This window comes from Lepidochelys kempii, chromosome 8 (genome assembly GCF_965140285.1).
Source record: "Lepidochelys kempii isolate rLepKem1 chromosome 8, rLepKem1.hap1, whole genome shotgun sequence".
In the NCBI taxonomy this organism is placed as follows: domain Eukaryota; kingdom Metazoa; phylum Chordata; order Testudines; family Cheloniidae; genus Lepidochelys; species Lepidochelys kempii.
Window position 1 is genome coordinate 55989919 of NC_136387.1, and position 14573 is coordinate 56004491.

Below are 14573 nucleotides of genomic sequence, written 5' to 3' on the forward strand. Positions count from 1 at the left end.
GTCCCAATGCCCCGTGATGCATTGCTTCGCATCCCAGAAATTCCTGTGCTTCCGTCCACATTTGGAGCCATCTTTCAATGGTTTGTGTACTGCACGCCCTGCCTTTTGGGGCTGCAAGAACAGATCCCGAACTGTTGACCAGTATGCTGCTTGCTCTGACTAACATGTCATGAGTGGCAGTGGAGTTATTCCTTAAACTACAAAGGGAAGAGGAGTGCGATATTGATCTCACCACGCGTAGTAGCTACGACACGAGATTGCTTGTGGCATTCATGGAGGTGCAGACCACAGTGGAACGCCACTTTGGGGCTCGGGAAACAAGCACTGAGTGGTGGAATCACATCGTCATGCATGTCTGGGATGACTAGCAGTGGCTACAGAACTTTTGGATGAGGAAAGCCACATTCATGGGACTGTGTGATAAGCTTGCCCCAGCCCTGCGGCGCAAGGACATGAGAATGAGAGCTGCCCTATTGTTGGAGAAGGGCGTGGCAATTGCACTGTGGAAGCTGGCTACTCCAGACTGCTACCAATTGGTTGCTAACCAGTTTGGAGTGGGAAAGTCAACCATTGGACTCGTGTTGACAGAAGTGTGCAGGGTCATTAATCGCATCCTGATCCGAAAGACTGTAACTCTGGGCAACATGCATAACATAGTGGATGGCTTTGCACAAATGGGCTTCCCTAATTGCGGAGGGAAGATAGATGGCACGCATATTCCAATTCTGGCACCAGACCATCTAACCACCAAGTAGATTAATTACAAGGGGTATTTCTCAGTGGTCCTCCAGGCACTTGTGGATCACCGTGGGCGTTTCACAGCCATTAACGCAGGCTTCTTTTGGAACACTGGCCTGTTCAGGAAGCTGCAAGCAAGGACTTTCTTCCCGGACAAGATCATCACCGTAGGGGAAGTCAAAATGCCTATTGTGATCCTAGGAGACCCCGCCTATCCCTTAATGCCATGGCTTATGAAGCCATATACAGGGCAACTTAACAGTAACAAGGAGCGGTTCAATAACAGGCTGAGCAAGTGCAGAATGACTGTTGAGTGTGCCATTTAAAAGCCCGCTGGCACTGCCTCTATGGGAAGCTGGACCTGGCCATATTCCTTTGCTTATAGCTGGGTGCTGTATGCTCCATATTTGTAAAGGGAAGGGTGAAAGCTTCACTCAGGGCTGGACCGCAGAGGCTCAGCGCCTGGAGGCTGAGTTTGAGCAGCCAGAGACCAGGGGTATTAGAGGGGCACAGCACGGGACCACAAGGATCAGGGATGCCTTAAGGCAGCAATTTGAAGCTGAAAGCCACTAATATTTGTTGCTATGCTTGGGAGTGCAGTGCTTGTAATGCTAGGAGGTGATTGGTGCACATGATGCAATAAGGGGGTTTAAACTGTATGTTGCTTGAAGTGCTCTTTTTGCTTTCAATTAATAGAATAAAGATTGCTTTCAAACCAAACCAATTCTTTTAATAAAAGACAACAACTGGAGGAGAGAGTCAAACAAAAACCCCATCAGCAGTGAGGAGGATGGGGGAAGGGAAGGTTCCAGGAGGAGAAGGGGTCCCAGGATGGATAAAGATTTGTGTATGTTCAGGGATCATATCCAACCTTCTCCTCTGGAGTACAATGCAATGGGTACTGTACTTCAGGAAGGCCAAACTGCAGAGGGATGGGTGTTGAGTGCTGTGGATAGTGGGAGTCCACAGTGCTGGACTGTGAGGGGGAGAAGTGGAATGCTGCGGGTATAGAGTGGAGCCAGGAGGTTGATAAGAGTGTGTTGGTGGTGTCTGGGGGTCGCACGAGAAAGAGTTTTGCGACAGGGGCTGCAGGGGAGGGCAGGTGCAGAGCTGCACAGTTTGAAAAGCTAGTATCACCTGGAGCATGTCTGCTTGGTGCTCCATAACCTTTAAGAGCCGCTCCGTGACTTAATTCTGACGTGCCGTGTTCTCCTTTCGGTCCCTCTTCTCACTGACCTGCCACTCCTTCAGTTCCTGTTTCTCAGTGGCAGAGTGCATCATAACATCACACAGAAAGTCCTCCTTAGTTCTTCTTGGCCGCTTTCTAATTCTGAGCAGCCTTTCAGCCGCTGATAACTAAGGGGGAGGCCGGGCTCCCATTGTCATCTCTGTGAAGTTTAAATGCAACATTTTACAGAAGCTGTATGGTTTGCAACACAGACAACACTGATTCAGTGCTTTAAAACACAGCCAGTACACTCACCTCTGTCACTAACTGGCTGACCCCAGGCAAGCACACATGAGCCACAAGACCCCCAAAAAGGTGAGTAGCTGCAGGGGCAGGGTAAATCACTCTTCCCTGACCCTGCTATACACTGGGCATGTGGCTCTTGGGGAGAGCCAGCACCGTAGTGGGGCGGCCTGATAATCATTCCTGTCCCCAGACTTTCCGCAGGATGTGATCATATATTGCTGCTTAGGATGAGCAGGGAATCAAGGGAGGATCTTCTCCAAGCCTACGGCTTCCGCCCTAGCCCCTATGCGGCTTGCCTGTATGCAGCAATGGTTCCCCTTCCCTCCCCAGCCATGATGGCAGAGTGGGGTGGGAAAGTCACTTTAGTTAATGGGGAAAGAAACAAAGCAGCTCTGCCGAAGAACCTGCGGCAGCTGATTGCCCAGTATCTCCACGAGAGTTTCCTGGAGATCTCTAAGGGAGATTCCTGTGACGTAAGGGAGTCAATCAGTAGCCTGTTCTGCCGCTCAGACTAGGCATGCGGTGGGAGACAAGCCTGCTTCCTGCAACCCTCCTTCCCCCAACAGCTTGCTTCAGCAATTCCCAAAATCAGATCCACTTACCAGGGGCCTCCTCTCCTGTTTGCACTTTGCCAATCTCTGACAGCTGTGGCAGGCTAATCTCCTCCGAGGTAGAAAAGAGCTCCTGGCTGCATGCATCTCTGGCCTCCGAGTCATCCTCTGCCTCTGGGTCCCCTTTCCCATCCACATCCTCATCCAAGATTTCCTCCTCCTGGCTCAGTCCACTCTTGACTGGCATGCGAGCCAATGAAGTATCCACAGTGGTCTTTGCAATTAACATGGGGTTGCTGCCAAGTATCGCGTCCAGCTCTTTGTAGAACCAACAGCTCGTGGGCCCAGCCACGGAGCGGCGGTTTGCCTCTCATGCCTTCTCGTAAGCGTTCCGCAGCTCCTTCACTTTGACCCTGCACTGCAATGTGTCCCAGTCATGGCCCCTTTCTGTCATACACTGTGAAATCTGTCGGTAGGTGTCATAATTCCTACGTCTGGAGCTCAGTTGGGACTGGAGAGCCTCCTCTCCCCAAATGCTGATGAGGTCCAGCAGCTCGGCATTGCTCCAAGAGTGCGATCGCCTGGTGCGTGGAGCAGGCATGGCCACCTGGAAAGATGCGCTGAGACCACTGCACACATCACCAGCAAACAGGAAGGGGACTTTCAAATTTCCAAAGGAATTTTGGGTGGGGATGATGGTTGGTCACCAGAGGGCAGGGCAGTAGAGTTCAAACTGATGACAAGAGGTGAGAACAGGCATTTTGGGACACCTCCTGCAGTGCTGTAACCACCACAGTGTCTACACTGGCGCCCCAGCGCAGAAAGCTGTATGCCTCTTCTTGGGGTGATTTTTTTTTTAAAGTGCTACAACTGCGCAGTTTCTACGCACTAAGTGGCTTGGCAATGTGTACATCTTGGGAGTTACAGCGCAGAAGGCTGCTTTACTGTGCAGAAACTTGCCAGTGTAGACAAGGCCTTTGATAATGAGCTCTTCAGTCTAGCAGAGAAAGGTATAACATGATCCAATGGCTGGAAGTTGAAGTTAAATAATTCAGATTGGACATCATGTGTAAAATGTTAACAGTGAGGGCAATTAACTATTGGAACAATTTACAGAAGTCTTGGTGGATTTTCCATTACTGGTGATTTTTAAATGAAGATTGCATGATTGTCTAAGAGATCTGCTCTAGAAATTATTTTGGGAAAGTCCAATGGCCTATGTTGTACTGGAGGTCAGACTAGATGATCACACTGTTGGCCTTGCAACCGATGATTCAGGACAACAGAAAGTTTGGCCTCTTGTCACACGTGTTCCAACCAACTACCACCAGCAACTGGAAAGGTTAGTGCGTGTAACAGATGCAAGGTAAACTGGTGTTGTAAGCTCAAAGCGTTCCAGTTAGTTTAAATGCCTTTTTGACCAGTGTAAAAAGACAAAGAACTCAAATACATGACGGATGTTACCTCCTCACAAAGGACAGGGCTATTCTGAATGGCAGGGTCCATTCAAACTTGCTCTCCAGAGCTTTATACTGAGTAGTACAGCAAAAGCATCCCTGTCTGTTGGGAATATTCTGACACAGTATTCACAGCACCATTTAGGGAGGGCAGGAGGAGGTCTCCTGCCTCGCCCCTGAGTTTTGTACAGGGCTGCTCACAGTGCACATCCTAGCCCCAGGCAGAGTTCTTAACTGCAGCACAGCCTGAATGTGGAATGTGAGTTCTGCAGAAGAGAAGTGCTGCTCCCAGTCTGTTCCCTTGGGGCAGGGAGTCGTATTTTGTTTATAAACAGAGGCAGGGGGAATTAAGATAAGAAAGTGCTGGTAATTTAAATTAAGGATCTGGAAGGCATGAGATGAGCCTGAAAACAGGATTCCCTCTGTGTGTGGGGGGGGGGGGGGGAGAGGAGGAGAATGGTGTTGAAGAGAGAACACAGGAGGCTCAGAAGTCTGAGCCAAGGTTACATTCAGAAAAGAGGGAGATGTGAGGGGGATAGGTGAAAAGAAGGGGTCAAAACCAAGCGAAGAGACAGCAGTGATTTAGAGAAGTTCCCACCCTACCTGTGGTAATTATGTGGCCCCATCACCATAGGATCTGAGCATCTCACAATGTCTAACCTATTTCTCCTCACATACTCTTTGTGAGGTAGAGCAGTGCTGTTATTCCCATTGTACAGATGGGGCATTGAGGCACAGAGAGATTAAGGGCCAGATTTTCAAAGGTATTTAGGCACCTAGTGGTATTTTCAAAAGTGGTGCTTTGTAAACCTAACCTGCATCTTTGGGTGCCTCAAGACCTTTGAAACTCTGTCCCTAAGGCACTGGCCTGAGTCAGACAGGAAATCCACAGGGAAGTAGAACGCAGGTCTCTCAGGGCTAGCTCCCTATCCACTGGACCAGCCTCTCTCTCTGCTGAATGCTGGGAAGGGGGGAAAAAAAGAGACTCGGATTGTCGGCTAGATGAGAGCAAAACCAAGAAGGCTAGCTCTCTGACCGTTCAGCAAATGGTCCCAGGCTATTGGGAAGGATGTCATGGTTGACAGCATCAGAAGCAGCACAGAGGTCAGGAAGGATGAAGAAAGAGAACAAGAGTCAGGCCAACAAAAATGATTAGGGGTATAGAACAGCTTCCGTATGGGGAGTGATTAATAAGATTGGGACTTTTCAGCTTGGAAAAGAGACAACTTAGGGGGATATGATAGAGGTCTATAAAATCATGACTGGTGTGGAGAAAGAAAATAAGGAAGTGTTATTTACTCCTTCTCATAACACAAGAACTAGGGGTCACCACGTGAAATTAATAGGAAGCAGGCTTAAAAGCAAACAAAAGGAAGTATTTCTTCACACAATGCACAGACAACCTGTGGAACTCTTTGCCAGAGGATGTTGTGAAGGCCAAGATTATAACAGGGTTTAAAAAAGAACTAGATAAATTCATGGAGGATAGGTTCATCAATGACTATTAGCCAGGACAGGCAGGGATGGTGTCCCTAGCCTCTGTTTGCCAGAACCTGGGAATGAGCGACAGGGAATGGATCACTTGATGATTACCTATTCTGTTCATTCCCTCTGGGGCACCTGGCATTAGCCACTGTCAGAAGACAGAAAAGTAGGTTAGACGGACCTTTGGTCTGACCCAGTATGGCCGTTCTTATATTCAGATGAGAGGAGAACACTTAACCCTGAGAGGGTGGCAGGTTCTGCCCCAGGCTGGGTTGTAGAGCAATAGCTGCTGTGAAATCTTACATTTTAACTGAAAACCATTTTGTTTTGTCATTTTTTGTTCTGAGTTTGAGGAAAGGAAAGAGTAAGTGTCACATGAGTATCGGATATGCTTATGCCTCAAATGCTTAGGGTTTCAGCTGTATTCAGGCCAACTGCAGGACAAAGAACACAGAAATTGCAGCCACAGAGTCCATAAAGTAGACGATTATTGTCATTATTTGTATAATTCACTGGGCACTATCTGTGTTCAGCACTGCTCAGACTATGGCAGAAAGTGTAGTCCCTGAGCCAATGCATATAAGATGTATAATTCTGGATAAGATGGCTCAGATATTTAGGTATGAAGTGTATAGTTACTGACCACATGTTATCACATGTTCATTGTGTAATGTTAATATCTGTGAGTGGAGGCACTGATGGCAATAGAAGTTTTCCCTGATTAAGAACTGGAAGGTTTGAACCGCCAATATTTTTTCAAGAGAAAGAACTCCTGTGCCTGTTTATTTTCCTTTCCTGCCTGCAGTGACCCTGATATAACTCAGAAGACTAATTTTCCACCCTCAACTTTAAAATGTGGAATTTTCTTAGTGTTTAGTTTTAAAAATTCTCCTGTGAGAAGTGCAACTCAATCATTGTAGTGTTGTGTTTAAGAGCCTTTTTAAAAGTAACGAGCCTTTAGACAGAAGTGAAAGCAGTGTTGCCAGCTCTCATGATTTTGTCCTTGTTTTCCTTGAAACCCCAGCTCCTGGAGTCAAAGGATATGTGATGATTTCAGCCTTCATTCATAAAGAAAAAGTAAGTTTCTAGCCCTCGTGGCTGTGGAGATAGCTTCAAAATGTGATCCCAGTGCACCCTTGAGGGTGCAAAAGCCAAAGACTAACAAAAAGAACACCAAATCTATTATTTTTACATACTCTCATGATTTTTAAGCCAATCTCATAATTTTTGAACATTAGGGTTTGACAATACTGTGAAAAAGACCTGAAAGTGTCAGTTTCACTCTTGTTTAAGGTAAGTTTCTAGTCTATTATTTGTGGTATGGTAACACCCTTAGAGCCCCAGGCAGTTGCAGTATAAACTCACAGAGCCTTGCCCTAGTAGGATGTTTTCAAAAGTTAAATGACCTATTTCAAGCTTGGTGAACTGCAAAGAGTAAGAAGTCTAAATGGCAGAAAGGAATCTAGATTTTTCTACAACTCTTTCAACTGTTGTATTCAAGAGTTAATAATAAAGTAAGAATATACCATACATTAATATTTTGAACCTAACCAGTGTCTCTTAAGTGACTTGACAGAAGATGTCAGAACATGTTACTACTACAGCTGAATGAGTATAATATTTATTTAATTTTCCTTCTTTACATAGGAATTAGATACAATGCTCCTGCCAGCTAATTTCTAAGTTATTATCTGCAAAACACCTACAGTTTTCAGGTGCCTAACTCACCCCAGAATCATGGTTAAAGTTGCCCCCCCATCTGAAATTCCGCCCCAGGACGGGGCATCACACCCCTGAGATTGTGAGCAGGAGGCAGCTCCATCAATGGGCTCCAGTAGTGTCCCAGAGGCAGGAGAGAACTGGCAGTGTAGGAATAACACAGGTTATCCACCTACCAGGGGCGGGTGAGGCGTTGCGTTTCCCTAGCGCCATCCGCTCAAGGCGTTTCACCACCAGGAGCCGGCCCGGCTCGCAGGTGGCAGTATCTTCCCGGCAGCCGGGGAAGCAGCAGGACCCAGGAGTCCTGACTCCCATGCCCGGGCTTGGTGGGGATGCTGCTGCTATGGCACCCCGGCGCCCAGCCCCCCGCCCGCCCCTATGGCCCGGGGGGGTGTCTTTCTTCCACAGCTCTGTCCCCAGACCGCAGGCTGCCCTCCCCACGCACCCACCCACCCACAGCCGCTCCCTTACTGATCTCTCCAGCCGCCGCCTCCTCCTCCTGCTGCTGCTCCTCCTGTTCGGGGGGCAGCCGGGCCAGCGCTGCCACTACAGCCTCCTCAGCCGCCATCTTCCCCACACACAGCACGGAACTACTGGGCTGGCGAGCGGAGCGCGAGCAGAAGCCGCAAACGCCTCTCCTGACCGCAGGGAAGGGGAGAGGGCGCTGTTCCCTGCTCGCTTCCTCTCACTGGGCAGACGGCCGCGCCGACTCGCCGCAAGGGGGCGGGCTGCCGTTGTTCGGGCCCCGCCAATAAAAACTACGCTTCCTGAGATGCATATCTGCAAAAAACTACACTACCCAGAATACACCGGGACCAAAGCAAACAACTGCCCTCCCGTGGCAGGGAGCGTGACGTTCAAATGACTCCAGCGGCCAAAAGGCGCAGTGAGAAGACTACGCTGCCCAGAATGCCAGTGGGATGAGGTCTGCGTTGGGCCTTGGCTAGACGGCGTCACAGTGAGTAGAGCTCCGGGCTGTGTTTGCGGGGATGTCTGTGTTCCCCAGCCTCTGCCTTGGGCTGGCTGGGAGAGAGGCTCGCTCGCTTGCTCGGGGGGCGAGTGGCTGGCTGCCCCTCCTCTGAGGGATAGGGGCCGTGTGGTTCTCTGGGGCTGGATGGGGCATTTCCTGGGGGTGGCAGGGAGGCTGCCCGCGGGGTCTGTGAGGTATCCCGCCCCCGCTGCTGCTGCTGTAAACATAGGGGGTGGGGTGGGGCTGGGGAGCAGCTGGAGCTGCTGCGGGCGGGGGGCGGCAACGAGCTGTTCTCGGGCTGGAGTTCTCTCTGCTTCCCCTTCTTTGGCGTGGGTGCCACGATCGTAGGTGCACTAGGAACAAGGATACTGACCTGCGAGGTGCAAAGGGGTTTAGGTAAGTTCTCAGTTTCTGTCCTGACGGCGACTAGTCACCCTACTGAATAGCTCTTGGATAGTAAGTACTGACGGACCTGACGCACCCATTCCAGGTGGCGTTTCTTCGAAGGCCAGCCTCCATCGCCCATTTGTTCACTCTTAAAACAATCAGCTTTGTGCTGTATCCCGTACTGAGCTTCATGCTTGAGAAGAGCTGCCTGTAAACATCCATATGCTCCTTCAAAACCCTCCTTAAAACTTCTTTGCCGTGATGCCTACAAAAAAACAAACACAACTTGACCAATATTTTCTCATTATTTACTTGTACTCTCCCATCGGTCTGCCTTTTTCCAGCTGTTGTCTCTTACTTAGATTGTATGCTATTTGGGACAGAGACCATCTTTTGTTCTGTGTTTGAACAGTGCCTATGACAATGGGTACTGGTCCATGAATAGGGCTCCTAGGCTCTATGGTGATAATAATAATAAGCCTGAAAGTGTTAGACAGGCTGGTTCTTGCCCACATGCTTGGGGTCTAACTGAGCACCATATGTGGCGCTGAGTAGGAATTTTCCTCTAGGTCAGATAGGCAATGACCATGGAGTAGGGGGCGGGGGCTTGCCTTCTTCTGTAGCATGGGGTGTAGATTGCTTGCCCCGATCGTCTGGAATCATTTCCCTGTCATCACAGGGCATTGGTGTACCTTGGTCCTGCAGTTCTTTACCTGTGGCATCCAGGGGCTTGGTCTGCTGAGGATTGTAATACTTTGGTGTGATTTGGGTTGCTGGGTGGTGTTAGTGGCCTGTGATAGACAGGTGACACTAGATGATCTACTGATATGACTTTATTGGGCTTACTTGTCTCATACAAGGATGATCAACATTACATACAGCATATTATTTCAGGCACACTTAAATCTACTCCTCTACTATAGTTACCAGTTCTCTGCAATATTGCTCCACTCACTGTTCATAGAGTGGAAAGTGTAGCAAAGCTCATAACAAAATTGTGTGATATGCCACATCTACCATTAATTAAAGACTTGTTTAATCCACCACATGATCATCTGCCCTCACAGCACCCATTACGGATAAGTTTACCGGGTGAGGGATTTACAGTCAAAGACACGTGGCAAGCTTCATGGTCCACAGACAGACTGACAAATAATTATCTTGTCTCGGACTCCACTCAGCATCAACCTGTGTTTTATTTACCACAAAGGCAGTGGAGATTTCTTAGCTGGTTTTGTACTGGACATAGAATTTGTGCTGCAGCAGAATTTAGTGGTGTTTTAGAAACAGTCCGCTATATCAGCGTGGGCAGCCACAAACCATGATACACGTTGTTGAGGACTACAAAATAACTCAACTTTTTGATGGTCTTTGTGCCTTGAACATTGCTGATAAGAATGCTGTGGCTTGGCTTGACTGGATTGCATAGGCCAAATAAATAAATTGAGTTAGACTGTTTGTTAGAAAAATGTCATTATGTGTCTTTTTAAGAACACCTAAGTTTATCGGAGTTAAAAATTTAATTTGCTTTTTCTGATTTAATTTCGGTTTGCATTTTTCTTTTAAGTTATATATGATGATGAAACTAACACAAATCAGTTGCACATTTCAGTTCTTGTGCATCAAAGCTTTCTCTCATATTTGGTTCACTAATATTTTAGGGGAACTTTAAATCTAAACGAAAAACGTTTTATGATCAAAAATTCTTTTAAAATTAATGAAAATGTTTTTATTAACATTACAAACAAGTTTCCCACCCATCCTGAAATCAAACTTTTTAGGCCTACCTTACCTGAAAATGTCCTTTTTCTTAATTTTTTTTTTTCCTAGTGGGGAGGGGTCTGAAAAGTCCTTGATCTTTGAAACTAGTTTTACCACTATTCCAACTAAATGCCAGATTGTGCAGTTTGGGTTGCTGGGTGCAAGGAGCTTCTACTTCCACTGGATTTTTATTTTCCCATGCATTCTTCCCCTACCTAATATAGCAACCTCCCCCCGTATGCTTAGGGATGGGGTCCTGGATCAAAGGTTTTTCTGGGCAACTTGGCCACCTCTCACAGCCTGTGCTTCATGCTTGCTGCATTCAAAAAGATCACTCTTCTAGGATCAGTTGGTCCCTCTCTCTGTGCATACTTCAGGGATGTAGCTTTAATGCAGTCCTACAAGATTCCACTGGAAGAGTGGAATGGAGAAGAAATTAGGAGGGGAATAAAATAGTGATTTCACAGCTACACAGCTCAACAGTGATAATTTTCTTCTTTGCAATAAGTTCATAAGGCAGCAACAGATAAAAGGAGAGAGAAGAAAAATGGAGGACCAGCTCCACAAACTTGTGAAATGTTCACAAGAACAAGGTATTTGTGTAATTGAAGACATGGAAGCTCTTTTTTACTTTGTTATACCATGCTCATCACCATAGTACCAGAGTGCCTTCCAATAATGCATTAATAATTTGTCTAACATCTTTCATGTCATTTCATAGAATATCAGGGTTGGAAGGGACCTCAGGAGGTCATCTAGTCCAACCCCCTGCTCAAAGCAGGACCAATCCCCAACTAAATCATCCCAGCCAGGGCTTTGTTAAGCCTGACCTTAAAAATATCTAAGGAAGGAGATTCCACCACCTCCCTAGGTAACGCATTCCAGTGTTTCACCACCCTCCTAGTGAAAATTTTTTTCCTAATATCCAACCTAAATCTCCCCCACTGCAACTTGAGACCATTACTCCTTGTTCTGTCGTCTGCTATCACTGAGAACAGTCTGGATCCATCCTCTTTGGAACCCCCTTTCAGGTAGTTGAAAGCAGCTATCAAATCCCCCCTCATTCTTCTCTTCCGCAGACTAAACAACCCCAGTTCCCTCATCAGCCTCTCCTCATTAGTCATATGTTCCAGTCCCCTAATCATTTTTGTTGCCCTCCACCGGACATTCTCCAATTTTTCCACATCCTTCTTGTAGTGTGGGGCCCAAAACTGGACACGGTACTCCAGATGAGGCCTCACCAATGTTGAATAGAGGGGAATGATCACATCCCTCGATCTGCTGGCAATGCCCCTATATATACACATCCCAAAATGCCATTGGCCTTCTTGGCAACAAGGGCACACTGTTGACTCATATCCAGCTTCTCATCCACTGTAACCCCTAGGTCCTTTTCTGCAGAACTGCTGCCGAGCCATTCGGTCCCTAGTCTGTAGCAGTGCATGGGTTTCTTCCATCCTAAGTGCAGGACTCTGCACTTGTCCTTGTTGAACCTCATCAGATTTCTTTTGGCCCAATCCTCTAATTTGTCTAGGGCCCTCTGTATCCTATCCCTACCCTCCAGTGTATCTACCACTCCTCCCAGTTTAGTGTCATTTGCAAACTTGCTGAGAGTGCAATCCACACCATCCTCCAGATCATTTATGAAGATAAAGAACAAAACTGGCCTGAGGACCGACCTTTGGGGCACTCCACTTGATACCCGACAATCTAGCCATCTTTCTATCCACCTTATAGTCCGTCCATCTAGCCCATACTTCTTTAACTTGCTGGCAAGAATACTGTGGGAGACTGTGTCAAAAGCTTTGCTAAAGTCAAGGAACAACATGTCCACCGCTTTCCCCTCATCCTCAGAGCCAGTTATCTCGTCATTTGCGCTCTCTCCCCCCAGAGAGAAGCGTGTGTTGTGATAGGTGTTTTTTTGTTTCTCTTGCCCCCCTCCCCCGTATTTCTCTAGTGTTAAAGTGAGATCTTAGAATCCAGCTCTACTAGAGGTCTGCTTTTATTGTTCTGTTAAGTGTAAATAGGAAAAAAATGAGAACTCATGAGGATGAATTCAGGGAGAGGAAAGTTAAGTCTAAAGTATTTTTCTCCCCACAATCACATTTGATGCAGCTGCTAAAGATTAAATTACATGTATTTGGCAAGAAGTGGAAAGATAATTTTGAAATAATATTGATTAACATTACTTTCTTTAGGAATTTGAGATGTCCAAAAAGAAATCCAAGAAGTCTAAGCAAAAGGAGGGAAGTTCGGATGTCTTGGATAACAAGGTAAGAAAACTAATACTCTTGTGAAAATAACGTACTTTTAAAGCAGAGTTTCAATTGCTTAGCAGATGCTTAATAGTCAGAGGAGTGAATCAGTGGCTGAGAGGAAAGATAGGGTCATGAGGGCAGTAACAAGAGTGACTCAGTGAGCTTCTTTTAAGTTTCACTCCTGATTTTCAGGAAGGCTGTGAGCAGTTTAGGTATAGAACTTGTCAGAGAGGCTTTCCTCTTGGTATATGCATTTTTTTCCTAGAGAAATTGTCAATCAGAAAGCAGTGTTTATCTCCTAGATCAGCCGAAGGCAGAGTAGTGATCCTCATTTTTTTTTAGATTAGGAGCCAGTGATGTGCTGCCAATATTTTAACAAGTAAAGGAGTACTTGTGGCACTTTAGAGGCTAACCAATTTATTTGAGCATAAGCTTTCGTGAGCTACAGCTTACTTCATCGGATACATACTGTGGAAAGTATAGAAGATCTTTTTATACACACAAAGCATGAAAAAATGGGTGTTTACCACTACAAAAGGTTTTCTCTCCCCCGCCCCACCCCACTCTCTTGCTGGTAATAGCTTATCTAAAGTGATCACTCTCCTTACAATGTGTATGATAATCAAGGTGGGCCATTTCCAGCACAAATCCAGGGTTTAACAAGAACGTCTGTGCGCGGGGGGGGGGGGGAGGAAAAAACAAGGGGAAATGGGTTACCTTGCATAATGACCTAGCCACTCCCAGTCTCTATTCAAGCCTAAGTTAATTTTATGTAGACTGTCCAGTTTGACCAATGTACATGGCAGAGGGGCAGTCTCTATGTAAAAGAATAAATGGACACAAATCGGATGTCAAGAATTATAACATTCATAAACCAGTCAGAGAACACTTCAGTCTCTCTGGTCACGCGATTACAGACATGAAAGTTGCGATATTACAACAAAAAAACTTCAAAACCAGACTCCAGCGAGAGACTGTTGAATTGGAATTCATTTACAAATTGGATACAATTAACTTAGGCTTGACTAAAGACTGGGAGTGGCTAAGTCATTATGCAAGGTAACCCATTTCCCCTTGTTTTTTCCTCTTCCCCCCCCCCCCCCCACGTTCTTGTTAAACCCTGGATTTGTGCTGGAAATGGCCCACCTTGATTATCATACACATTGTAAGGAGAGTGATCACTTTAGATAAGCTATTACCAGCAGGAGAGTGGGGTGGGGCGGGGGAGAGAAAACCTTTTGTTTTACTCTATCAATGACCAATATTATGAGTAGATTCCCAGTGATGGTAACATGCCTGTAATCAGTGATTGATTTTTAGATGTTTTTTTCAGCAAATCACTTAAGAAAATCATAGTCCAACAAGCTAAATGTAGATTCTAATGGCCACAACCCCTGTTTGACCACGCTTGCACACACAGTCAAAATCATCTCCCAACCTTTTGTGGATTTTACTTTATTTGTGTTGGTGGCTGTGTGCTATGCTACTAACAAACCAGTATCTAAGGAAGGAGATTCCACCACCTCCCTAGGTAACGCATTCCAGTGTTTCACCACCCTCCTAGTGAAATTTTTTTCCCTAATATCCAACCTAAACCTCCCCCACTGCAACTTGAGACCATTACTCCTTGTTCTGTCATCTGCTATCACTGAGAACAGTCTAGATCATCCTCTTTGGAACCCCCTTTCAGGTAGTTGAAAGCAGCTATCAAATCCCCCCTCATTCTTCTCTTCCGCAGACTAAACAACCCCAGTTCCCTCATCAGCCTCTCCT

At 46.5% G+C, this 14573-nt stretch overlaps 2 protein-coding genes across 12 annotated transcripts in view; one reads left to right on the top strand and one right to left on the bottom strand.

Annotated features, from left to right (window-relative positions):
- TRMT1L (tRNA methyltransferase 1L) overlaps positions 1-8124 on the bottom strand; it is a 64265-nt gene extending 56141 nt beyond the window's left edge. For 2 of the 5 annotated variants that reach the window (XM_073356671.2, XM_073356670.2), the window contains exon 1: positions 7896-8123. In XM_073356671.2, the coding sequence (XP_073212772.1) occupies positions 7896-7992 (97 nt within the window). In that variant the 5' untranslated portion in view covers positions 7993-8123. Of the gene's footprint in view, positions 1-7895 lie in introns of all 5 variants that reach the window. The other 3 variants (XM_073356673.2, XM_073356668.2, XM_073356669.2) reach the window with 2 other exon arrangements.
- Positions 8125-8272: 148 nt separating this feature from the next.
- SWT1 (SWT1 RNA endoribonuclease homolog) overlaps positions 8273-14573 on the top strand; it is a 71240-nt gene continuing 64939 nt past the window's right edge. For 3 of the 7 annotated variants that reach the window (XM_073356678.2, XM_073356684.2, XM_073356683.2), the window contains exons 1-2: positions 8274-8382; positions 12741-12815. In XM_073356678.2, the coding sequence (XP_073212779.2) occupies positions 12750-12815 (66 nt within the window). In that variant the 5' untranslated portion in view covers positions 8274-8382; positions 12741-12749. Of the gene's footprint in view, positions 8383-8649; positions 8791-10558; positions 11136-12740; positions 12816-14573 lie in introns of those variants that run through there. The other 4 variants (XM_073356681.2, XM_073356685.2, XM_073356679.2 and 1 more) reach the window with 4 other exon arrangements.